The sequence below is a fragment of the Lolium rigidum genome, chromosome 5 (assembly GCF_022539505.1).
Source record: "Lolium rigidum isolate FL_2022 chromosome 5, APGP_CSIRO_Lrig_0.1, whole genome shotgun sequence".
NCBI classification, from domain to species: Eukaryota; Viridiplantae; Streptophyta; class Magnoliopsida; order Poales; family Poaceae; genus Lolium; species Lolium rigidum.
Window position 1 is genome coordinate 223,549,950 of NC_061512.1, and position 23,231 is coordinate 223,573,180.

The 23,231-nt window shown below is 47.1% G+C and overlaps 1 protein-coding gene and 1 pseudogene across 1 annotated transcript; both read left to right on the forward strand.

Annotated features, from left to right (window-relative positions):
• The first annotated feature begins 234 nt into the window (after positions 1-234).
• LOC124651640 lies at positions 235-4,399 on the forward strand (annotated as a pseudogene).
• A 14,792-nt stretch (positions 4,400-19,191) lies between these two features.
• LOC124654536 (ABSCISIC ACID-INSENSITIVE 5-like protein 2) lies at positions 19,192-22,520 on the forward strand. The gene is given in 4 exon segments (XM_047193533.1): positions 19,192-20,025; positions 20,027-20,038; positions 20,227-20,298; positions 22,177-22,520. Coding segments are annotated over 4 exon segments (999 nt in total). The 3' UTR covers positions 22,258-22,520.
• The last annotated feature ends 711 nt before the right edge of the window (positions 22,521-23,231 follow it).

A 23,231-nucleotide genomic window follows, 5' to 3' on the forward strand; every position in this document is an offset into this window, starting at 1 on the left:
TCCAAGAGAAAAAAAAGTAGATCGTTACCATTCCCCAACTCGTGCAACGCCAGCAGCATGCATTCGTCGCCGGCCTATCGCATTGATCCGCACCGCCAGCCAACCCGACACATCCTAAAGACATGTTCCCGCGCTCCACGAGCACTCTCACACACTTGGCGATCGAGCACTATATAAACGCATCTGCGCTTGCATGTTCAAGCAGAAGTAGTGTACGTAGCTCGATCGATCGACATGGCTTCCTCCCCTGGCATATGGTCGGCGATCACCGCAGTTCTGCTCATGCGCGGCCTGTTCGCCGCCTTCCCTGCGGCGTCGAGCGGCCACGTCGACGCCGGTGACATGCTGATGATGAACAGGTTCCTCCAGTGGCAGGCGGCGCACAACAGGTCGTACCTGAGCGCGGAGGAGCGGCTGCGGCGCTTCGAGGTGTACCGCAACAACGTGGAGTACATCGAGGCCACCAACCGGCGCGGCGACCTCACCTACGAGCTCGGCGAGAACGAGTTCGCCGACCTCACCCAGGACGAGTTCCTGGCCAGGTACGCGTCTTCTTACTCTTACGACGGAGGATATCGCGGTGATGATGGCGCGGACTCGGTCATCACGACGACCGCCGGTGGTAGCGGCGACGGTGATCACCTGTGGTCGTCTGGCGCTGACGGCGACAAGCCTCCACCTCCGCCCAGCGTGGACTGGCGGGCCAAGGGCGCCGTGGTGCCGCCCAAGTCCCAGAGCTCGTCATGCTGTACGTGAATTAACTAACATGACCTCACCGATCTCTTTTGCTTCTCCTTTAAATAATTTGAACGTATGCATGCAGCGAGCTGCTGGGCGTTCGTGACGGTGGCGACGATCGAGACGCTGCACTGGATCAAGACGGGGAGGCTGGTGTCGCTGTCGGAGCAGCAGCTGGTGGACTGCGACCAGTACGACGGCGGCTGCAACCTGGGGTCCTACCACAGGGGCTACAAGTGGGTGGTGGAGAACGGCGGCCTCACCACGGAGGCGGAGTACCCGTACCGGGCGGTGCGAGGCCCTGCAACCGCGCCAAGTCCGCGCGCATCGCCGCCAAGATCACCGGGCAGGGGGCCATCCCGCCGAGGAACGAGCTGATCATGCAGCGCGCCGTGGCCGGGCAGCCGGTCGGCGTGGCCATCGAGGTGGGCAGCGGCATGCAGTTCTATCGGAGTGGCGTCTACTCGGGCCCCTGCGGGACGCGGCTAGCGCATGCCGTCACCGTCGTCGGCTACGGCACCGACCCCTCTACCGGGGCCAAGTACTGGATCGTCAAGGACTTGGGGCGAGCAAGGCTACATCCGCATGCGCCGCGACGTCGGCGGCCCCGGGATATGCGGCATCGCGCTCGACGTCGCCTACCCGTACTAGCGGCGTACATACTCCAGATATCAGGCCCTTGAACGCCGTAGGCGGGAGGGGCTGGCCAATCTGCGGCGTGCCCGGAGTGCGGAGTGCGCGAAGCCCTCGCGCTTCGACGACGGCGCCGACCCCTCCGGCGGCCAGTAGTAGGCCGCGCGACTGCGAGTAACCGAGGCCGGTGTAGGCCGTGCGACGGCGAGTAGGTACGGCGAGTAGGCGCCTGAAATCCGTTCCATCTATCAATATGTGAAACATCGTCAATTTGACCGAGCCCGACGCCTCGATTTGCTGCCTGCTCTCTCGCGGTTCGTGGCTATCGCCTAGGCCGTCTGGTTCCTACCCTCTCTCTCGACGATCGCGACCGACCGACCGCGAGACGATCTGCTGACTGCTGCCCTCCTGTGGACTACAGTGCTACCTGCTAGTCCGTCGGCGAGTGGCCGTCACAGTTGGCAGTCCCAGTCTGGTCATCGTCAATTAGGCTGCGTATTAGATTAAGATAGAAGGTAAGAACGCCCGCTGTAGTTCTCTTGGAATTCTACTGTATTGCTCGCCTATAATTCGGGTTCTGAATTTTGATTATTAGTTGTTGTTCTTATTTGTAGGAGCGGGGTTAACTGGTCTGACAACTCTATACATCGACAAGAAGTTAGTGGACGAGTTTGATATTGATTCCATCATCATGGACTTTGCTTCTAGGAATTGGCGGAGAAAATTTTAATGTATCATGTAAACATTATTTTATATTATTTTATATAAATATTAAAGTTGTGTATACTTAAAAGTATTTATTTTTCATCATCTCATACACATGAAAAAAAGTAGTAAGAGGGGTCCAAAATTTTAGTTTCGCCCGGGCCTCCGAAATATCAGGACCGGCCCTGTTTTCTTCGCACCATGGGATGTTTCGAGCTCTTTCTCTGCCCGCACGTGGTTTGGGTTAAACAGATTTGTCCTGGTGCCTTGAGATTCGTTCTTGCCAAGTGTCAAACGCAGGGCTTGGTCCAGCCACCGGAGCGTACGACCCAGGGTCGTATAAGATTTTCTTCCGTGGTGTACGGCGTACCGCCGCATATCTACCTAGTATCCACATCGTCGATTAGGCCCTGCGGCGTCACGCTCGACGTCGCCTACCGGACCATGCGTAGCTAAGTAAGCTCGTGTACACAGCAGCATCTAGGTTTACTCGTGCATTTGTAAACTTTGATGTCCTACCTACCTATCAGGCTATTATATGTGGTGTGTCTACGTGAAACAGTATACTGTATTTATATATCATGTTCTGTTGTTAGACTTTTCTTTTCCTTTAGTACGCTCCCTTCTCCTAACGCAAACACAACAAAGATTAAGATTGCTCCATGCCTCTTCATAATGGAACTTATGAAGATGTATAGTGAAGGGGTATACTGAAGGAGTATAAAGTGAGACCTCGACTCTTTATGTGTTTGAGTTTTATGACGGAGAGATGATCATCTCATTTGAGCTTTTTCATTGTGAACATTTAACGCGACACTAGCCTGCACCAGTGCCATAGAAGGAACATAAATTACTAGCACAAATACCCGTGCGTTGCTACGGGCTAAAATTTATTATTTAACAATCTTGTGTAACCAACCCCCTAGCACCTGCATGTCGTGCAATGTGTACTACCTTTATGGTCTCAGCCCTTATTTACCGTGTCCTTCACCGATCGGCGCAAATCGATGCAAGAAAAGACCATGATAGCTAAGGACTGAAAATCCTCGTGTCACCAGTTCAAATATGGTTCCTGGTAGAGAAAAAAATCTATGGAATAGGTATTGATACGCTAAACCGGAAACAACTTTTCATGGGAACTATAATTTTTAGGTGGCTTAGGAATCTAATAATCTTGGTCATTAGTAGATGCATAGGAGCTTTCAGCTGACATTTTCCAGAAAAGTTTTTTGAGGAAGCATCAATATCTGTTGGATTGAACCACTTGGAAAATCTTTGGTGATTTCTATAAGAATTTAATTAAAATTAACACCATGAAGCACGTAAATGTAAAGCATCATAGAGATGCTGTTATCACCAGAATTTGACCGGATCAGAGGTGGGCCGTGATTAAGATGGACTTGAAGAATATACACGGAAGATATACATGAATCGGCCTTGTATACGAAGTTTGGGCTAGTTTTGCCAGTGTATCTGTAAATATAGTAGGATACGCGTCGGTTAGTTAGAATTTGGCTCGTACACGGTTGGGATTATTCCCATGTTAGAAAGTCTACGGACTATAAATATGTATCTAGGGTTATTGAGAAAAACAATAATCACGTTCACCACAAACCAATCTAGGCGCATCGCCAACCCCTTTGTTTCGAGGGTTTCTTCCGGGTAAGCATCATGCTGCCTAGATCGCATCTTGCGATCTAGGCAGTATACGTTTATTCGTTGTTCATGCGTTACTCGTGCTGAAGCCTTGTTGATGGCGAGCAACGTAGTTATCGTAGATGTGCTAGGGTTAGCATTGTTTTACCCTTATACATGCTTTGATCCATGCTATCCTTAGACATCTAGCCGCCTTTACACCTATTTTAGGTGTAAGGGCGGCACCTTGCTTGATCCGTGTTTAGTAGATCCGATCCGTTATGATTGCTCCTTGTTCTTCAAGGATTAGTTTGATATCTGTATAGTTAGGCCTTGCAAACGGGTTGAAGGATCCAGTAGCACGTAGGGTGTAGTTTGCTAGCCCTAGATAAGATGTTCCGGGAATCAACTCCATGTTATTTTTTAGGCCTTATCTAGGGCTGGTTTATTATCATCTTACGTGGCTGCCAGGCTCAATCACGTGTAGGATGTTCCGATTATGCGGTGAAAACCCTAAATCGTCGTAGGTCGTTTTAGCTTTATATTGATCAAGCAGGACCACCATGCGATCGTAGACCTCATACGAACCATGGGTGGATCGGCTCCTTGAGCCGATTCACAGGAAAACCTGAGAGCCGATCGAGGCTCGTATTTAATGTTTACGTGTATGCCATGCAGGAAACTAAGCGAAGCAGATCATCACCTTCCTGATCAGGTATAGGTCAGGTGGCACGCCCTTGCACCAGCATCGGGACGTGCGTGCCGGAGCTTTGCGGGCCGTCGCTCGGAGGGACCAGGGCCAGCCGCAGTTCTGGGAGCCTCCCGGCTCTTCATGTTGCCCGTCGTTGCTCGCCGGTGGGTTTCGGACGCCAACACATTCTGGCACGCCCGGTGGGACGGTCTTCGACATCAACGGCATCAACGGTATCGCCATCTACATCTGAGATGGCGGAAGGTCCTCCAGTTACGTACGAAGATCTGACTGAGGAGCTCAAGAAGAAGTATGACGATGTCAAAGCTATCTTCGAAGCCGACCTCATCGGCTCTTTCCAGAGGACCCGTTCACACGGCATCAGGTGGAAAGGGTTCTCACCTGAGGGCGCGCTCGATGGAGTGGACCTGTCTACCCCTTCAGAAGAACGCACCAGGTCTCTTCGTCAGGAGGTTAATCACATGGTAGCTCATTCGCTACACCGCCATTCTGAGAGCCTGGTGAACGCTTTGGAGCGTGTCGCGCTTCGGGTGATCCAGGAAATCATGAGGCACCAGTACTCTCCGACAGGACCTGCTCTAGGGACTCACCAAGGGGAGATACCACTCCAGACCCGACCACCGCTGCCATTCGCGCTGGCAGCACCAGAAGTGCCGAGTTCACCGGCATTCGTCGTCCACAAGATCGGTGGTGATCCTAGTGATTACCAGTTCTTGTATGAGGCGCCTAAGGAGATCCCGCACGGATACACGTGCACCTATGTGCCAGACTGCAGTAACTGGGCACTCACGAACCAGACTGCAATAGCAGGGGTTTCTGGAACAGCAGGAGGGGCTTCTGGATCAGATCTTGAGAAGCAGACATGGCTAACTAAGTATGCCACTCCAACAAATCTCCAAAGCTCAACTCCTGCAGCTAGCTCAGATCTTGAGAAGCAAGCGTGGCTAGCTAAGTATGCCACTCCAGCGAATCTTCAGAGTTCGCCTCCTGCAGCTAGCACCGCGGATCAGATCAGCACCATCTTGAGAGACCAGTTCGGCATGGTGCCGAAAAGGAGGGCAATCGGCTATTCCAAGCCGTACCCCAACGAGTACGATTTGATCCCACTACCACCCAAATATCGGCTCCCCGAATTCTCCAAGTTTAGTGGGTCGGATGGCTCCAGATTCAATCGAACATGTGAGCCGATATTTGGCGCAGACTGGGCACGATCTCGGCGGCGAGATGCACTACGCGTGAGGTTCTTCGCACGGTCCCTCACAGGATCGGCTTTCGGGTGGTACACCTCGCTGCCACCAGATTCAATCCGGACTTGGAAGCAGATGGAAGAGCAGTTCCACATGCAGTATCACTCAGAGGCTTCCGAGGCTGGCATTGCCGATCTAGCACAAGTACGGCAGAAGCGCGGAGAAACAATGTCAGAGTACATCCAGCGCTTCAGGGCCATCAGGAACCGATGCTATTCAGCTCGTTTGACTGAAAAAGAAGCAGTCGAGTTGGCGGTGGTGGGTCTCGCATCGCCGATCAAGGATATGGCTTCCCAAGCAGATTACCCTTCACTGGCGCATATGGTTCAGAAACTGTCATTATATGAACAGCGCCACCCAGAGTTATACCAGGACAAATTCAAGCGTGCGGTAGTCCTGGTCGAGACAGAGGAAGATGAAGGCTCTGCGGGAGATCAAGAGGTAGCAGTGGCTGAATGGACTCGGGGGGCAAGCCCCGTGTCCTGCAAGTGGGTTAAGCCACAAGGTCCTCCAAGAGGGTTTGACTTCGACGTGACCAAAGCTGAGCAAATTTTCGACCTCTTACTCAAGGAGAAGCAGCTAAAGTTACCCGAAGGCCTCAAAATCCCCACGGCACAGGAGTTGAACGGAAAGCCATACTGCAAATGGCATAACACGTTCACCCATACCACCAACGACTGCAGGGTGTGGCGTCAGCAGATCCAAATGGCGATAGAGCAAGGGCGTCTAATCTTCAGCTAGTACGCCATGAAAGTCGACACGCACCCCTTCCCCGCCGTTAACATGGTGGAGTGCACTGACCCTGGGAGGTGCCAGCCAGGTTTCTCGTTCACCATTAACATGGTCGGGCCTGCGCACCACTCTGGTAAGGACAGAGTCGAGGGCAGCCGCTCTCGTGGCAAGGACAAGAAGGAAGCCGTTCCACGCGATCGGCTCCGACACGATGGCAAGCGCTACATCACAGAGGGAGAAGTGAAGAATGTGCGATATCAACGACCTCTCTCTGATCATCTCCTCAATAAATATGTGAGTCAGTACGACCAGCGCCGGCGATACAGCGACGATGACGAAAGGGATCGTCCGGCTAGCAGGGACGCCAGGAGATATCGTCGGCATGATCGCGACGAGGAGAGATATGAGCGCCATGCCAAGGAAAAATCAAGAGAGCAGGACGACGTGGACAAGCACTGGGATTGTCCTTTCTTCAATCATTGCTGGGATTCAGGGATGAGCCGATTGCCTACAATCAGCAACTGTCCAGAGTGTAGACAGAAGAAGAAGGGCACAGGAGACGTGTCAGTGTTCAAGCGTCTGGGACCTCTCCCATCTCGGAACAAGCAAGCTGAGTCCTCTCGGGTGGAAGATCTCGAGGAGTTGGAAGACGACGATGAAGAAGAAGATACGTACCACCGGCCAAGGTGGTGCCCTGATGGACTCAGCCGTTCCCAAAAGCGTAGGGTTCAGCGACTACGTTGCTTGGAGGAAGCCGAAAGGTTATACCTGCATACGTTGAGGAAAGCGCGGCCTGATCTGTCCGTGAAAATTCAGCGAACTCTGGACGAGGAGGGTCGACCACAAAAGAAAGAGTGGCGCCCCAAACAAAGGAAAGCCGATGACGAGACATCGGCTGGCACAAACATGGTGTTCATCCTGCCAGCAGAGTTTTGTGCTCCTGGAACAGAAGAGGCATCTGTGGCACAACTTGACTGCGGCCCACGGCCGGTTATTTTTGAGAAGCCACGAGAAAGAAGCTACAGACACCTGAAGGCCCTGTACTTACGAGGTCATATCAATGGGCAACCTGTCAACAAGATGCTGGTGGACACCGGAGCGGCAGTCAACATCATGCCATACTCCATGCTACGTCGTTTGGGACGCTCTAGCTCGGATCTGATCAAGACCAACGTCACACTGAGTGATTTCAACGGCCAAGCGTCAGAAGCACAAGGTGTTCTGAACGTGGATCTGACCGTGGGGAGGAAAACCATCCCTACGACATTCTTCATTGTCGATAGCAAGAGCACCTATGCTGTCCTGCTAGGGAGAGATTGGATCCATGCCAACTGTTGCATTCCATCCACGATGCACCAATGCTTAATACAGTGGGATGGAGATGAAGTCGAGGTCGTCCACGCAGATGACTCAGCCGAGATCTCAACGGCTGGCATGAACGTTTGGGAGACGGCAGGCCAAGAGCCACTCTCCGGAATCACTTTGGACGACTGCGAGCGCATCGACGTGGCAAAAAACGGGGTGAGGCTGGTCTTATCCACCGGCCTGACCGTGTAACAAGAGCAAAGGCTATGGACGCACGTGGCAAGGCCGATCCTTGTGATCGGCCCCAAAAAAAATAAAAAGTGATGATCTTGTCTCAAGCATGTCACGTAGTCATAGTAAAGCAAGACCAAGATGTAAACCTTCATTGAGCAATGCAATCAAAATGGGGGCCGATTCCAGCAATCGGCCCATATTATTATCCTCGCCATACGTTTTGCCTGTGTTCAGCGTCGATCTAACAGGTGACGGAAAGCTAGGGTATGGGTTTACATCGGCTGATGAGCTAGAAGAAGTCGACATTGGTCCTGGGGATAAGCCACGACCAACTTTCATCAGCAAAAAGTTAGATCCACACTTCAGGAGCCAGATGATAGCTCTGTTAAAGGAATACCCAGATTGCTTTGCATGGGATTACACAGAGATGCCTGGGTTAGATAGGAGCATCATTGAGCATCGGCTCCCTCTCAAGAAAGGATTTCGGCCGTTCCAACAACGAGCACGCCAGATGAAGGCCAAAATTCTTGAAGAAGTCAAGAAGGAGATCGAGAAAATGTTAGCCGCCGGGTTCATCAGGCCATGCAGGTACGCTGAATGGATCTCCGAGATCGTACCCAGTAGAGAAAAGGACGGCCGATGGCGTGTGGCCATAGATTTCCGAGATCTCAACAGAGCCACTCCAAAGGATGAATACCCAATGCTCGTGGCAGAGACATTGATCAATGCAACTGCGGCCACAAGGTGTTAAGCTTCATGGATGGCAATGCCGGCTACAACCAAATCTTCATGGCTCCAGAAGATATACACAAGACTGCATTCAGAGTACCAGGATCGGTAGGCTTGTTTGAATATGTAGTCATGACTTTTGGGCTGAAGAATGCCGGTGCAACGTACCAACGAGCCATGAATTATATTTTTCATGATTTGATCGGCAAGTTGGTGGAAATCTACATCGATGACGTGGTGGTCAAGTCTGTCTCCATGGAAGGACACTTGGATGATTTGCGACGCATCCTAGACCGAACTCGAAAATTCGGACTGAGAATGAATCCAAAGAAGTGTGCCTTTGGTGTGACGGCCGGTCAGTTCCTAGGTTTTCTGGTTCATGAACGAGGGATTGAGATCGGCCTGAAAAGTCAGGAGGCAGTTGATGTCTACGCCCCCCTCCTTTTCCTGTAGACAGTGTTGGGCCTCCAAGAGCAGAGGTTTGTAGAACAGCAGCAAGTTTTCCCTTAAGTGGATCACCCAAGGTTTATCAAACTCAGGGAGGAAGAGGTCAAAGATATCCCTCTCATGCAACCCCGCAACCACAAAGCAAGAAGTCTCTTGTGTCCCCAACACACCTAATAGGTGCACTAGTTCGGCGAAGAGATAGTGAAATACAGGTGGTATAAATAAGTAGTAGCAACGGCACCAGAAAAGTGCTTTGCCCAGGACAAGTAAACAAGCAGTAGTAACGCAGCAGGTAGTAACGCAGAGAAAATAGTAAACAAGCAGCGATAGCAGTATTTAGGAACAAGGCCTAGGGATCATACTTTCACTAGTGGACACTCTCAACATTGATCACATAAAAGAATAGATAAATGCATACTCTACACTCTTTTGTTGGATGATGAACACATTGCGTAGGATTACACGAACCCTCAATGTCGGAGTTAACAAGCTCCACAATTCAATGTTCATATTTAAATAACCTTAGAGTGTAAGATAGATCAACACAACTAAACCAAGTACTAACGTAGCATGCACACTGTCACCTTCATGCTAAGAAAGGAGGCATAGATCACATCAATACTATCATAGCAATAGTTAACTTCGCAATCTACAAGAGATCACAATCATAGCCTACGCCAAGTACTAACACGGATGCACACACTGTCACCATTACACCGTGCAGGAGGAATAAAACTACTTTAATAACATCACTAGAGTAGCACATAGATAAATTGTGATACAAAACACATTGCAATCATAAAGAGATATAAATAAGCACTTCACTATGCCATTCATAACAGGTGAATAAGTATTCTGTGAAATATAGCCTAAAAGACCCACACGGTGCACACACCGTCACCTTTACACACGTGGGACAAGGAGTCTCTCGGAGATCACATAAGTAAAATTCACTTGACTAGCATAACGACATCTAGATTACAAGCATCATCATATGAATCTCAATCATGTAAGGCAGCTCATGAGATTATTGTATTGAAGTACATAGGAGAGAGATGAACCACATAGCTACCAGGTACAGCCCCGAGCCTCGATGGAGAACTACTCCCTCCTCATGGGAGACAGACAGCGGTGATGAAGATGGCGGTGGTGTCGATGGAGGAGCCTTCCGGGGCACTTCCCCGTCCCGGCGGCGTGCCGGAACGGAGACTCCTGTCCCCCGCATCTTGGCTTCGCGATGGCGGCGGCTCCGGATGGTTTCTCGTACCGTGGCTTTTCCGTATCGAGGTTTTAGGTCCAGGGGCTTTATATAGGCGAAGAGGCGGTGTCGGAAGGTCGAAGGGGCGCCGACACTATAGGGGCGCGGGCCCCCCTGGCCGCGCCGGCCTAGGGTTTGGTGGCCTTGTGCCCCTCCTCCGGCGGTTCTCGTGTGTTCTGGATGCTTCCGGGCAAAATAGGAACCCGGGCGTTGATTTCGTCCAATTCCGAGAATATTTCGTTACTAGGATTTCCGAAACCAAAAACAGCAGAAACAACGAATCGGCACTTCGGCATCTTGTTAATAGGTTAGTTCCGTAAAATGCACGAATATGACATAAAGTGTGCATAAAACATGTAGATATCATCAATAATGTGGCATGGAACACAAGAAATTATCGATACGTCGGAGACGTATCAACATCCCCAAGCTTAGTTTCTGCTCGTCCCGAGCGAGTAAAACGATAACAAAGATAATTTCTGGAGTGACATGCCATCATAACCTTGATCATACTATTTGTAAACATATGTAATGAATGCAGCGATCAAAACAATGTATATGTCATGAGTAAACAACTGAATCATATAGCAAAGACTTCTCATGAATAGTACTTCAAGACAAGCATCAATAAGTCTTGCATAAGAGTTAACTCATAAAGCAATAATTCAAAGTAGAGGTATTGAAACAACACAATGGAAGATTAAGTTTCAGCGGTTGCTTTCAACTTGTAACATGTATATCTCATGGATAGTTGTCAATATAGAGTAATATAACAAGTGCAATATGCAAATATGTAGGAATCAATGCACAGTTCACACAAGTGTTTGCTTCTTGAGATGGAGAGAAATAGGTGAACTGACTCAATAATAAAAGTAAAAGAAAGGTCCTTCAAAGAGGAAAGCATCGATTGCTATATTTGTGCTAGAGCTTTTATTTTGAAAACATGAAACAATTTTGTCAACGGTAGTAATAAAGCATATGTATCATGTAAATTATATCTTACAAGTTGCAAGCCTCATGCATAGTATACTAATAGTGCCCGCACCTTGTCCTAATTAGCTTGGACTACCGGATCATCGCAATGCACATGTGTTTAACCAAGTGTCACAAAGGGGTACCTCTATGCCGCTCGTACAAAGGTCTAAGGAGAAAGCTCGCATTGGATTTCTCGCTATTGATTATTCTCAACTTAGACATCCATACCGGGACAACATAGACAACAGATAATGGACTCCTCTTTTATGTATAAGCATGTAACAACAATTAATTTTCTCATATGAGATTGAGGATATTGTCCAAAACTGAAACTTCCACCATGGGTCATGGCTTTAGTTAGCGGCCCAATGTTCTTCTCTAACAATATGCACGCTCTAACCATAAGGTGGTAGATCGCTCTTACTTCAGACAAGACGAACATGCATAGCAACTCACATGAAATTCAACAAGGAGTAGTTGATGGCGTCCCCAGGAACATGGTTATCGCACAACGAGCAACTTAATAAGAGATAAAGTGCATAAGTACATATTCAATACCACAATAGTTTTTAAGCTATTTGTCCCATGAGCTATATATTGTAAAGGTGAAGAATGGAAATTTAAAGGTAGCACTCAAGCAATTTACTTTGGATTGGCGGAGAAATACCATGTAGTAGGTAGGTATGGTGGACACAAATGGCATAGTGGTTGGCTCAAGTATTTTGGATGCATGAGAAGTATTTCCTCTCGATACAAGGTTTAGGCTAGCAAGGCTATTTGAAACAAACACAAGGATGAACCGGTGCAGCAAAACTCACATAAAAGACATATTGAAAACATTATAAGACTCTACACCGTCTTCCTTGTTGTTCAAACTCAATACTAGAAATTATCTAGACCTTAGAGAGACCAAATATGCAAACCAAATTTTAGCATGCTCTATGTATTTCTTCATTAATAGGTGCAAAGTATATGATGCAAGAGCTTAAACATGAGCACAACAATTGCCAAGTATCACATTACCCAAGACATTATAGCAATTACTACATGTATCATTTTCCAATTCCAACCATATAACAATTTAACGAAGAAGAAACTTCGCCATGAATACTAAAAGCTAAGAACACATGTGTTCATACGAACCAGCGGAGCGTGTCTCTCTCCCACACAAGCATTTATTCAAACAAAAACAAAAATAAAAGCACACAGACGCTCCAAGTAAAGTACATAAGATGTGACCGAATAAAAATATAGTTTCAGGAGGAGGAACCTGATAATTTGTCGATGAAGAAGGGGATGCCTTGGGCATCCCCAAGCTTAGACGCTTGAGTCTTCTTGATATATGCAGGGGTGAACCACCGGGGCATCCCCAAGCTTAGAGCTTTTCACTCTTCTTGATCACATTGTATCATCCTCCTCTCTTGACCCTTGAAAACTTCCTCCACACCAAACTTCAGAACAACTTCATTAGAGGGTTAGTGCACAATCAAAATATACATGTTCAGAGGTGACATAATCATTCTTAACACTTCTGGACATTGCACAAAGCTACTGAAAGTCAATGGGATCGAAATATCCATCGAACATAACAAAACAGGCAATGCGAAATAAAAGGCAGAATCTGTCAAAACAGAACAGTTCGTAAAGATGAATTTTATCGAGGCACCAGACTTGCTCAAAAGAAAATGATCAAATTGAATGAAAGTTGCGTACATATCTGAGGATCAGTCACGTAAATTGGCATAATTTTCTGAGTTACCTACAGAGAATTTTGCCCAGATTCGTGATAGCAAAGAAATCTGTTTCTGCGCAGTAATCCAAATCTAGTATGAACTTTACTATCAACGACTTTACTTGGCACAATAAAACACAAAACTAAGATAGGGAGAGGTTGCTACAGTAGTAAACAACTTCCAAGACACAAAATAAAAACAAAGTATTGTAGTAAAAACACATGGGTTGTCTCCCAAGAAGTTCTTTCTTTATAGCCATTAAGATGGGCTCAGCAGTTTTAATGATGCACTCGCAAGAAATAGTATTTGAAGCAAAAGAGAGCATGAAGAAGCAAATCCAAAACACATTTAAGTCTAACATGCTTCATATGCATAGGAATCTTGTAAATAAACAAGTTCATGAAGAGCAAAGTAACAAGCATAGGAAGATAAAACAAGTGTAGCTTCAAAAATTTCAGCACATAGAGAGGCATTTTAGTAACATGAAAATTTCTACAACCATATTTTCCTCTCTCATAATAACCTTCAGTAGCATCATGAGCAAACTCAACAATATAACTATCACATATAGCATTCTTATCATGAGTCTCATGCATAAAATTATTACTCTCCACATAAGCATAATCAATTTAATTAGTAATAGCGGGAGCAAATTCAACAAAGTAGCTATCATTATTAGGAGGCATATTGTAATCATAATCAAATTTACTCTCCATAACAGGTGGCAACAAAAGACTACTATCATTATAATCATCATAAATAGGAGGCAAAGTATCATCAAAGTAAATTTCCTCCTCAATGCTTGCGGGACTAAAAAGATCATGCTCATCAAAACCAGCTTCCCCAAGCTTAGAATTTTCCATAGCATTAGCAACAATAGTGTTCAAAGCATTCATATTAATAACATTCCCATTAGCATGCATATAAATTTCCATGGGTTTTTTAATTCTCTCTTCAAACACATCATGTCCTAATTCAAGATAAAGTTCATAAAGATCTCTCATATTTTTGTTGTTTTCCATTATGCCTAACTAGTGTAAACAAGAAACAAAAAGTTGCAATTGCAGGATCTAAAGGAAATAGCTTCGAGTACATACAATGTGCCGGAAAATAGCTTAGTAGCCGAGATCTGGAGTGTGAGTACTTTTTACCTTTCCTCCCCGGCAACGGCGCCAGAAAATAGCTTGATGTCTACGCCCCCCTCCTTTTCCTGTAGACAGTGTTGGGCCTCCAAGAGCAGAGGTTTGTAGAACAGCAGCAAGTTTTCCCTTAAGTGGATCACCCAAGGTTTATCGAACTCGGGGAGGAAGAGGTCAAAGATATCCCTCTCATGCAACCCCGCAACCACAAAGCAAGAAGTCTCTTGTGTCCCCAACACACCTAATAGGTGCACTAGTTCGGCGAAGAGATAGTGAAATACGGAGTGGTATAAATAAGTAGTAGCAACGGCACTCGTAAAAGTGCTTTGCCCAGGACAAGAAACAAGCGTAGTAACGCAGCGAGTAGTAACGCAATGAAACAAGAAACAAGCAACGATAGCGATATTTAGGAACAAGGCCTAGGGATCATACTTTCACTAGTGGACACTCTCAACATTGATCACATAACAGAATAGATAAATGCATACTCTACACTCTTTTGTTGGATGATGAACACATTGCGTAGGATTACACGAACCCTCAATGCCGGAGTTAACAAGCTCCACAATTCAATGTTCATATTTAAATAACCTTAGAGTGTAAGATAGATCAACACAACTAAACCAAGTACTAACGTAGCATGCACACTCGTCACCTTCATGCTAAGAAAGGAGGCATAGATCACATCAATACTATCATAGCAATAGTTAACTTCGCAATCTACAAGAGATCACAATCATAGCCTACGCCAAGTACTAACACGGATGCACACACTCGTCACCATTACACCGTGCAGGAGGAATAAAACTACTTTAATAACATCACTAGAGTAGCACATAGATAAATTGTGATACAAAACACATTGCAATCATAAAGAGATATAAATAAGCACTTCACTATGCCATTCATAACAGTTGAATAAGTATTCTCGTGAAATATAGCCTAAGAGACCCACACGGTGCACACACTGTCACCTTTACACACGTGGGACAAGGAGTCTCCGGAGATCACATAAGTAAAATTCACTTGACTAGCATAACGACATCTAGATTACAAGCATCATCATATGAATCTCAATCATGTAAGGCAGCTCATGAGATTATTGTATTGAAGTACATAGGAGAGAGATGAACCACATAGCTACCGGTACAGCCCCGAGCCTCGATGGAGAACTACTCCCTCCTCATGGGAGACAGCAGCGGTGATGAAGATGGCGGTGGTGTCGATGGAGGAGCCTTCCGGGGGCACTTCCCCGTCCCGGCGGCGTGCCGAACAGAGACTCCTGTCCCCCAGATCTTGGCTTCGCGATGGCGGCGGCTCGGAAGGTTTCTCGTACCGTGGCTTTTCCGTATCGAGGTTTTAGGTCCGAGGGGCTTTAAATAGGCGAAGAGGCGGCGTCGAAGGTCGAAGGGGCGCCGACACTATAGGGGGTGCGGGCCCCCCTGGCCGCGCCGGCCTAGGGTTTGGTGGGCCCGTGCCCCTCTCTCCGGCGGTTCTCGTGTGTTCTGGATGCTTCCGGGCAAAATAGGAACCCGGGCGTTGATTTCGTCCAATTCCGAGAATATTTCGTTACTAGGATTTCGAAACCAAAAACAAGCAGTAAAACAACAACCGGCACTTCGGCATCTTGTTAATAGGTTAGTTCCAGAAAATGCATGAATATGACATAAAGTTTGCATAAAACATGTAGATATCATCAATAATGTGGCATGGAACATAAGAAATTATCGATACGTCGCAGACGTATCACCCCCTTTCACTATCCTCGAAAAGATATCACGCAATAACCTTTTTTGTTTGGCTTCGCACGAGACGAAGCCGTGCTCCGTACCACAACGTCGCACAGGATGGCGCCGTGGTCAATGGCTCTATGCATTGTTTGATGTGGTGGTCATTGCTAGGGGCGAGGTCCACTTCATGTGAGCTTGGCTCTGTTGACCGCGACTCCATTTTATGTAGCTTGGCTCCACTCACGATGGAGCCAAGGTACTTAGCCATTTTCCAACCGCAAAGGAATGCTCTGAAAATGTGCTCTTATACACACCATGTGGCGATCGACGACTCCATGCTAGCATGAAGTGGGAGGCACCAAAGATGCCGGCGTGGGAGTAACTTTAGGTCAAGAATATATGATGGAACCTAAAAGGAAGATGATCAAGGAGAAAGCCGGGCAGAAGAGGCATAGCTACCAAAGGGAGGATGGAGGATGCACAAATGAGCTTGAAGAAGCTCGTGAAAAAGCAACATTTGAAAAAAAATAGCAGAAGATGCTAAGAAAGCAAAAGAGTAAGAACTAGAGTTAGAAGGCTCGTCTTGCAAGGGAGGAGGAAGTGGCAGATGATGTGAGGAAGCGGAAGGGAAAGTACGGACATTGTACTTAGTAGAAACCTTATGGCAGAATCCTATCTATTTTTGTGGACGGGCTCGACTACAACTATTTCATGAACTTTGATGTTGTAAACTTTATGGCTCAACCCAATCTAATTCATGCACTTTCTTGCACTTTTATGTTGTAAAACCTTGTGCTCAAACCTATCTCTCTTGGTAAACCCTATTTACTTGAACTATGTTTGATAATTTCAATATATTCTAATTTGCAATTTTTTTTTTTGTAATTGCATAGCCTCGTGAACTATATTTGCCATGTGTATTTTGAACATCATGTACATGTACAAGGTATGGCTCCGTTCCAGATGTAACCAAACGGCACCATTCGTGGATAACACCGTGCATGGCACCGTCCTCATTTGAGAGCATGTATTCGAAGCATTCTGTCACGGCTGGAAAATGGCTAAGGACCACGGTTAGAGCCAAGATACGTAGCACACGAACCGTGGTCAATGGAGCCAAGTTCACGCGAAGTGGGTGCCGCTTCTAGCGACGACCGCATAGTGCATAGGGTCATTAAACACGACGTTGTGCGGCCACAACACCGTCCTAGACGATGCTTTCCTATGGAGACGGAGACAAACAAAAAGATAATTTCGTAAATCTTTCTCAAGAACAAGTTATTTTATGATATATTTTCAGATATAGGTTAATTTTGTTCAAATCGACTTCATGAGAGGTGAGGAAGGAATAGGTGGTAAATGCTTTGAAGAAAAATCATAAATTGGGACGACGCTGTCATTCATATGGAGACGGACACAAACAAAAAGATAATTTCATAAAATCTTTCTCGAGAACAAGTTATTTTACGAGATCTTTCCAGATATAGGTCAATTTTGTTCGAATCAACTCCAAGAGAGGTGAAGGAGAAATAGGTCATAAATGCTTTGAAGAAAAATCATAAATTAAAACGGCGCCGTTCGACGGAGACGGAGACAAACAAAAAGATAATTTCGTAAAATCTTTCTCATAAACAAAGTTATTTTGTGAGATCTTTCTAGATATAGGGATGAACTCGAAGAGAGGTGAAGAAGGAATAGATCATAAGAGCATCTCCAGCCGCGTCCCCCAAAGCGTCCCCCAAAGGGATTTGGGGCGCGCCGGACAGAAAATGCGTTCCAGCCGCGTCCCCCAAAGCCCATTTTTGTCCGGCGCGCCCCCATTCGGTGTCCGGCCCCCCGAGCCCGTCCCCGTCCCACAGGGGACGCACCGGGCACGCCGGACACAACGAAATGAGAGGCGAGGAGGCGCGGGCCCGACGCGTCAGCGGCACGGAAGCTTAGCCGCCGCTTACGTAGCGACGGTGCAGTTCCCGGAAGCGAAACCGTTGCATTGGCAGCAGCGCGTCGATGACGCGGCAACCGCCGGGAATGGAGTCGGGACTCCTCGGAAGAGCAACCGCCGCACTTTCGACCTCGCGCCGCCGTCCCGCGCTCAATATAAGACCCGTACGTCGGCGCTTTTGGATCTTCACCGCCGCATCCGACACCTCCAACGACGATGAGCTACATCTCCGGAGCTCCCGTCCGACACCTCCAGGCGAGGGAAAGCCTGCCGGATGGCGCCATTGGTGGGAGAAAGGTCCGACGCCCGGCGACGGCGACGATTCCCTCCCGCCACTTGACGGCGCGGAGGAATGGCTGGGCGTGGAGGAGGACGCGGAGGAACAAGGGGTCGGAGGAGGCGGCGGTGGCCCGTGCGAAGGCGGAGGCGGACGCGAAGGCCAATACCGCCAAGGCCAAGGCGCAGGCCGGCCGAGCACCGGCGACAACGAGGGGGGACTCCGACGCGTCGGCCGCCTCTTCTGGAAGAGGTGACGAGCAGAAGCGCCACCGTGATGACGACGACGAGGCAGAGGCCATCATCGAAGAAGAAGAAGTAGTAGTTTAAATTAATTTATATGTACTTTAATTATGTTTTTTGAAGTTTTATATGTATTTTGTTTATGTTGAACCGATTTAAATATTAGTAAAGAGTTTTATTCTATCTATCTAAATTTTAGGGGGCGGCGCTTGGGTGACGTGAGTCGAGGAGCGACTCTCCCCAAACGCTCAACTGACGCGCTTTAAGCGACGCTGTAGAAATGCTAGCGTGGAGATTGCTCTAAATGCTTCGAAGAAAAATCATAAATTGTACTCCACCTGCTGTATTTCTCTGCGGCCTCCACCCGTCCACCGTCCCGTGGCATTTTTTCCTCTTCCTCTCCTTGAGTGACCTACCAACCCGACCCAGCGCGGCTCGAAATCTCTCCTGCCGCCTTGCCGTAGCTTTGCGTCACCACCGTCGCCCCAATCCCGCGCCCAAACCGCTCCGCCTCTCACGCGGGCCGCCGCCATCGCCGCTCCAGCTCTTCCTCACCGCGGCATCGTGTCCCTGCTGTCCCCTCTCCGTCCTCAAATCCTTCGCCATTTGGGGTTTTGAGGTATGGGCTTGTATCCATCCATTGATTAGTTAAGCCCCACTGAGCTCCAGAATTCCTTGTTGCGCCGGTGCGCGCCCGGCGCAGCCATCTAGATCCGCCCCTGGAATCCAAAGGTTTCGGCTTGGCAGAAATCGAGCACAACTAGGCCTTTGCCTTCTCATGGGGAGTCGGAAACTGCCATCGCGGTCCGGGCGCGGCGGCGGCGGTGCCGGCGCCGGCGCCTCGCAGCGCGGGGAGGTGCAGAACCTGGCGAGGCAAGGGTCTCTGTATAGCCTCACCCTGGATGAGGTGCAGAACCATTTGGGGGAACCCTTGCAGAGTATGAACCTCGATGAGCTGCTTAGGAGTGTCTTTCCTGATGACATGGAGCCTGACGCTGCAACTACCAGCCAGTATGAGCCGAGTTCAAGCCTCTTGCGCCAGGGTAGCATCACAATGCCAAACGGGCTCAGCAAGAAGACAGTGGATGAGGTGTGGCGGGGCATCCAGGATGAACCCAAAAGGAGTGTCCCGGAGGGTGGTCAGCGCAAGCGGGAGAGGCAGCCGACACTTGGAGAGATGACACTTGAGGATTTCTTGGTCAAAGCAGGGGTTGTCACTGAAGGTTGTCTCAAGAACTCGAATGATGCTGGCAATGTGGGTCTGGTGGGGACAGGTGCCACAGCAGCTGGAGCCACTGGTTTGACATCTGGCGCACAGTGGTTAGATCGATATCAGCAGCAGCTTGCAGCAACCGAGACTCATCAGCATGTGCAGCAAATTGTGCCTGGTCCTTATATGCCCATGCAGTTAGTCCCCCAGCCACTGAATGTTGTTTTGCCTGGTGCTATTCCGGAGTCTGCTTACTCTGATGGATCACCAATGATCAGTCCAATTTCTGATTCCCAGACACCTGGGAGAAAGCGTGGTGTATCAGGAGATGGCCCGAATAAGTTTGTGGAGAGAAGGCAGAAGAGGATGATCAAGAATAGGGAGTCTGCTGCTCGTTCAAGGGGCTAGGAAGCAGGTTGTGATATATATTTGATCTATTTTCTTAAAACTTCCTTTATCAGCAATGCTAGAACTACAAATCATGTTTCATGAAGGGTTATCAATGCTATGTGCTTGAATTTGTTGATTTAAAAGTGGGACAACATGATGAATTGCTTAGTTTCAATGTTTTTTTTAATATTACTTACATCATATTTGCAACAGGCCTACACTAATGAACTCGAAAACAAGGTATCCCGTTTAGAAGAGGAGAATGAGAGGCTAAAGAGGCAAAAGGTACTCCCTTTTTTTTAATACTATCTATTGAAATGCCATACTTTTCCCTTGTAAAATTGCTGTTTTATTCTTGGTATGTTAACCATTCAAAATTTTCCCTGCTATGTCCAATTTCTATTTCTAAATAGAAGTTGGATTACCTGATAGGGAATCAATGTGATTTTGCTGATACTCTCAACTGTTCTCAAATTTGTAGTTTGTACTGTTAAGTACTTTAAAGACCTGTATATATCAAGCATTACTATCCCTTCCTAGTTTATGATTATCACATCCGATAATCATAAATATTTGCTTCCACTTCTGGAGCTCTGCCATTATTTGGTGGGTTGGGAACTAAAGTACGGTGTACCACGTACAGTTTGGCCTGTTGGTTTATATAGTTATTAGGTTAATGGCTTCAAATAACTGTTGGAGTAAATGCAAATATCCAGATAACAACAAAGGCTCTAATTCGTATTTGTTCTTACAATTCTACAACTCCTTGTGGATATTGCGGGGTTATGTTACATTTATTCTAATCAACGCTTCTGATTTGCTCCCTGCATTAGAAATGTTACACCAAAGTTCTTTGGTGTAGTTCTGATGATAGAGTCTACTTTCGGTTATAAGTTGCAATAAAGAGGTAGGAACTAGGAACTGTCTGCTGCAGATTTTTCTAAGAAGTGTTAAACAAAGCTGTATTACGAGGAAAAACTAGTTTCTCTCCTTGTTGCCAACTTATCGAAAAAATGATATTGCTACCTTATCTTGCCATTCAATTTCGTTTACTGTAATTGAGAGATGTGTCATACTACTTCTGTCCAAAAATAAGTGTCACACTTTTGTCTAGATGCAGATGTATCTAGACACATTTTAGTTATAGGTACATCCGTATCTAGAAAAATTTGAGACACTTGTTTTTAGACGGAGAGAGATACATCGAATCTTTCCACTTCTTTGGAAGTGTAGTTTTGATTGCTGCACTATTTTATGGAATCAGCTACCAGTTGCAGGACTGCCATTCCTACCTTGATATGTTACTGTTAGTGAGTGATATGCAATTGTAATTGATCTCTGTTAGCTGCATCTTCCTGATGGACACGTGGTACTTATAGTTGTTACAACTAATTGTTTGTTTTACGAGTTCATTTACAATTTGTATGATCAGGGGTAATATAAACTGAGTTGCTTGATAGTGCTACCTGATTACTGTTGCTAAGCTTTTGTATTCGGTTCTGGTCCTAACCTAGATTGACAAGTCAAATATAACTTTGGAGAGATCTTTGCTGAGTTGGCTGTATTTTGGAATGTTCTATTTAATCTTATGAACCCTAGGATATTAATTAGTTAAATAAATAACTCATCATAAGATAAACAGGGATCTGTCAGATTCAAACATGTTTCTAGAAATATTTTCATTTCTGAATAGCAAGGGTGCATCAGATTGAATTTCTAGAAATATTTCATTTTTCTGGCATTGCAAATTTATTATCCATTTTTCATCTTCTGTGTGGCCAAAAAACGGTATCAATCCGTTTTGAATTACAGATGTTCTAGCTTTTTCTGAATCGTATGTATCTAGATTCTAGATGCATTGTCTGTTCAGTCATATTAGTCCATATGTAGTCCACATTGAAATATCCAAAACATCTTATAATTCGGAATGGAGGGAGTAGTACTTGGCAGTGCTGTGTGACTTGTGTCACCAGGGTTAATTTACATGTCTCTCAGCAAGTTGTGTATGCTTATTCTAATATGATCCTGCTACCAGGCAAACCTTATCCAGCTTCCTACAGTTTGTGAATCTTCTTTTGTCGTCTACTCTGATGGATTTAGTGTTGCGACCTTTTGCAAATCCTCCATACATAACACTGACTACTTCACCTTTTTCTGCTTCAGGCGCTGAACATGATGCTTTGCGCTGTGCCTCTGCCGGAACCCAAGTATCAACTCAGGAGAACGACCTCAGCGGCTTTCTGAATTGGCCCGCATTAGTTTATTTTGTAGGTGTCTCATGTAAGTTTTGCCTCTTCGTTCAGGAGCAGGAGCATTAGCTAGCTTGGGAGTTCTTATTTTCTTCTGTATCCCTGCTCTGTGATTTGCGCCGTGTAGGATCCTAGCATGTGTTTGTGTTAGCACCTAGCACTTTTATCTATTTACTGAGGCCCTGCCACTAGTCTAGTATGTAAGTCTGCCGGACAGATTCAAGTTCCCGGAGCTATCTATACATGGTGACTTGTCTTGGGCTTCTCTTTCATGTAACTGTGAAGCAGTATGCAATTTACATTCAGCGAGTAAATTACATATAGGTACCACTTTTGGGGCAACGGTTGCGAGGAGGTACCAACTCTGGTAATTTTTTCAAGTAAGTGCAACTTCTGGGGCAGGTCGTAACAGATTGCGCAACTCTGGAGTTAAACCAGAATTAAGCGGGCGGTCCCACATGTCATAGCAAACGTCCGTCTGCGTGGCCGTTAGGGCACGATTCGGCTCCATCTGTGGCCGTTAGGGCACGATTCGGCTCGATCTCTGTTATTTCCCCCCTTTTCTTTTTCGAGCGGTGGCGATGGAGGAAGGCGATGGCGGCGGCAGCGGCGGCGCTGCTGGCGGCGAAGGTGGTGGCGCAGGCGGGAGGAGTGCTGGAGAAGGCGGAGTGTATGAGGACGGGTTGGATGACCTGTGGCCGGCGGCCCGCGTTTCGTCGGCGGATTTCCTGGCCCAGATATGGGAGGACGGAGACGACCCGGTGACGAACTCGACCAGGACAAGCAGCCACGCCGACGGAGGAGATGGGTAAGTTGCTCTACTCCATGTTATGTATCTTCCTCTCCACCCTGTAGGTCCAATTTTACTCATTTGGACATTTCTATTTGCTTTGTAGCCTAGATACTGAAGTTTGGGATGTGAGGATACAATTTGAGGATGGTCAGGATATGGTAGAGAACCAAATTTGC